The sequence below is a fragment of the Oryzias melastigma genome, unplaced genomic scaffold (assembly GCF_002922805.2).
Source record: "Oryzias melastigma strain HK-1 unplaced genomic scaffold, ASM292280v2 sc05851, whole genome shotgun sequence".
In the NCBI taxonomy this organism is placed as follows: domain Eukaryota; kingdom Metazoa; phylum Chordata; class Actinopteri; order Beloniformes; family Adrianichthyidae; genus Oryzias; species Oryzias melastigma.
In genome coordinates, this window is record NW_023422416.1 from 1 (window position 1) to 1,424 (window position 1,424).

Here is a 1,424-nt window from a genome sequence, read left to right on the forward strand (position 1 = left end):
ATATAATAATAAACATGAATACACCATTTCAAAAATTTAATTAGCAGCATCCTTGTAACATTAGACAGCCGACGCTGAATACTCTGCATTGTTATTATGGTCTGTGGGAACAACTGTCCCAATAAATCCATATTTGGAGTAAAGACTAGTTAAATAGAACTTTCTTTTATTTTGAAGCTGAAGACTCTCTTTCCTGTCTGGCTATTTTCTGCCAAAAGAAACTTTCCAAATATGTTTTTTTTTACTTTACTAGCATGGGGTTTATATTTGGTGGCTTATGCAGCCACTTTAAGAAAGTAGCAGACAGATTTTTGACATGCGACCAAGCGGCTTGATTTTCCAAAATAAAACTTCTGTCAGAATCAAATTATTACTAAAACAGGAAATATGTGGTTTAATTTGTTCCCCTGTGGATCAGTACCAGCACACGGCCTGGGACCACTGAAAAATGTGTAAAAAACACATAAAACTTTACTTAATAAGGCATCATGCAGTATTCAGTTCATCTCCATGTGTTTATATGCAAACTTAGATTAATCTGATTACTATAGTGAGTCCCGTACTTTCCAAAGATGGTGTACTTCATGTCCAGGTGGGGCTGTTTGGCATACGTGAAGAAAAACTGGGAGCCGTTGGAGTTGGGGCCACTGTTTGCCATGGAGACCACCCCTCTTACGTTGTGCTGAAGACAAAAAGCACAAGCAAACAGTTTAAAAACTGATTCACAAAAACAAGCAGATTAAGTGATATTTACCTTTAGGTGCTCGCTGAATTCATCTTCAAATTTGCGCCCCCATATGCTCGTCCCGCCTTTGCCAGTTCCTTCAGGGACGTAACAAAGATGCATCAGCGAGGAGATCAGAGGTGGTTTGTATCAAGTTATGATGACGGTCTAAAAAACATACTCTAAAACTAATTCTACTACACTAATCTTTTGCACTTTTATTTTGTAACGTTAGACTTTAAAATATTGCTGTTTCCAGAAATACTGTAAAAACTTGAAGCTGATATTACATTTTTATTAGATTCTTAAAAAAATGTTCCCAGATATTCCTGTTTCTTTAAAATAATGATGGGCTATATTAGATGAGAACAATAGTGGCTCCTTTTTTTTTGTTGCTTGATTTAATGATTTTACTTGTGTGTTGCTTTTGAGAGAAGTAACTTAAAAAAAACAAACTTGACGATAAGTAAAACATGTTTCCAGTTACTTAATTCGTCAATTTTCTTTAACGTTCATCGAGTAATTAACTTGATCCCTCATTGATTCCATTTGAGTACTTTTATTTTGAAATCATTTAAGCATTTCCGGCTCGCTTGTCTGAGTAATTATGCAATTTCCGGGGCTTATCAGAATAAAATCAGAATAGAATCGATCCAAACCTGTCGGGTCTCCGGTCTGAACCATGAAGCCTTTAATGTTC

At 35.7% G+C, this 1,424-nt stretch overlaps 1 protein-coding gene across 1 annotated transcript; it reads right to left on the reverse strand.

Moving 5' to 3' along the window:
- Positions 1-367: 367 nt before the first annotated feature.
- LOC112139267 (peptidyl-prolyl cis-trans isomerase-like 3) lies at positions 368-1,418 on the reverse strand. Its single transcript, XM_024262017.2, has 3 exons — positions 1,384-1,418; positions 755-822; positions 368-682 (listed from the first exon to the last, which is right to left on the reverse strand). Exons 1-3 carry the CDS (start codon positions 1,406-1,408, stop codon positions 503-505), a joined length of 273 nt encoding a protein of 90 aa, XP_024117785.1. The 5' UTR covers positions 1,409-1,418; the 3' UTR covers positions 368-502.
- Between the last annotated feature and the right edge of the window lie 6 nt (positions 1,419-1,424).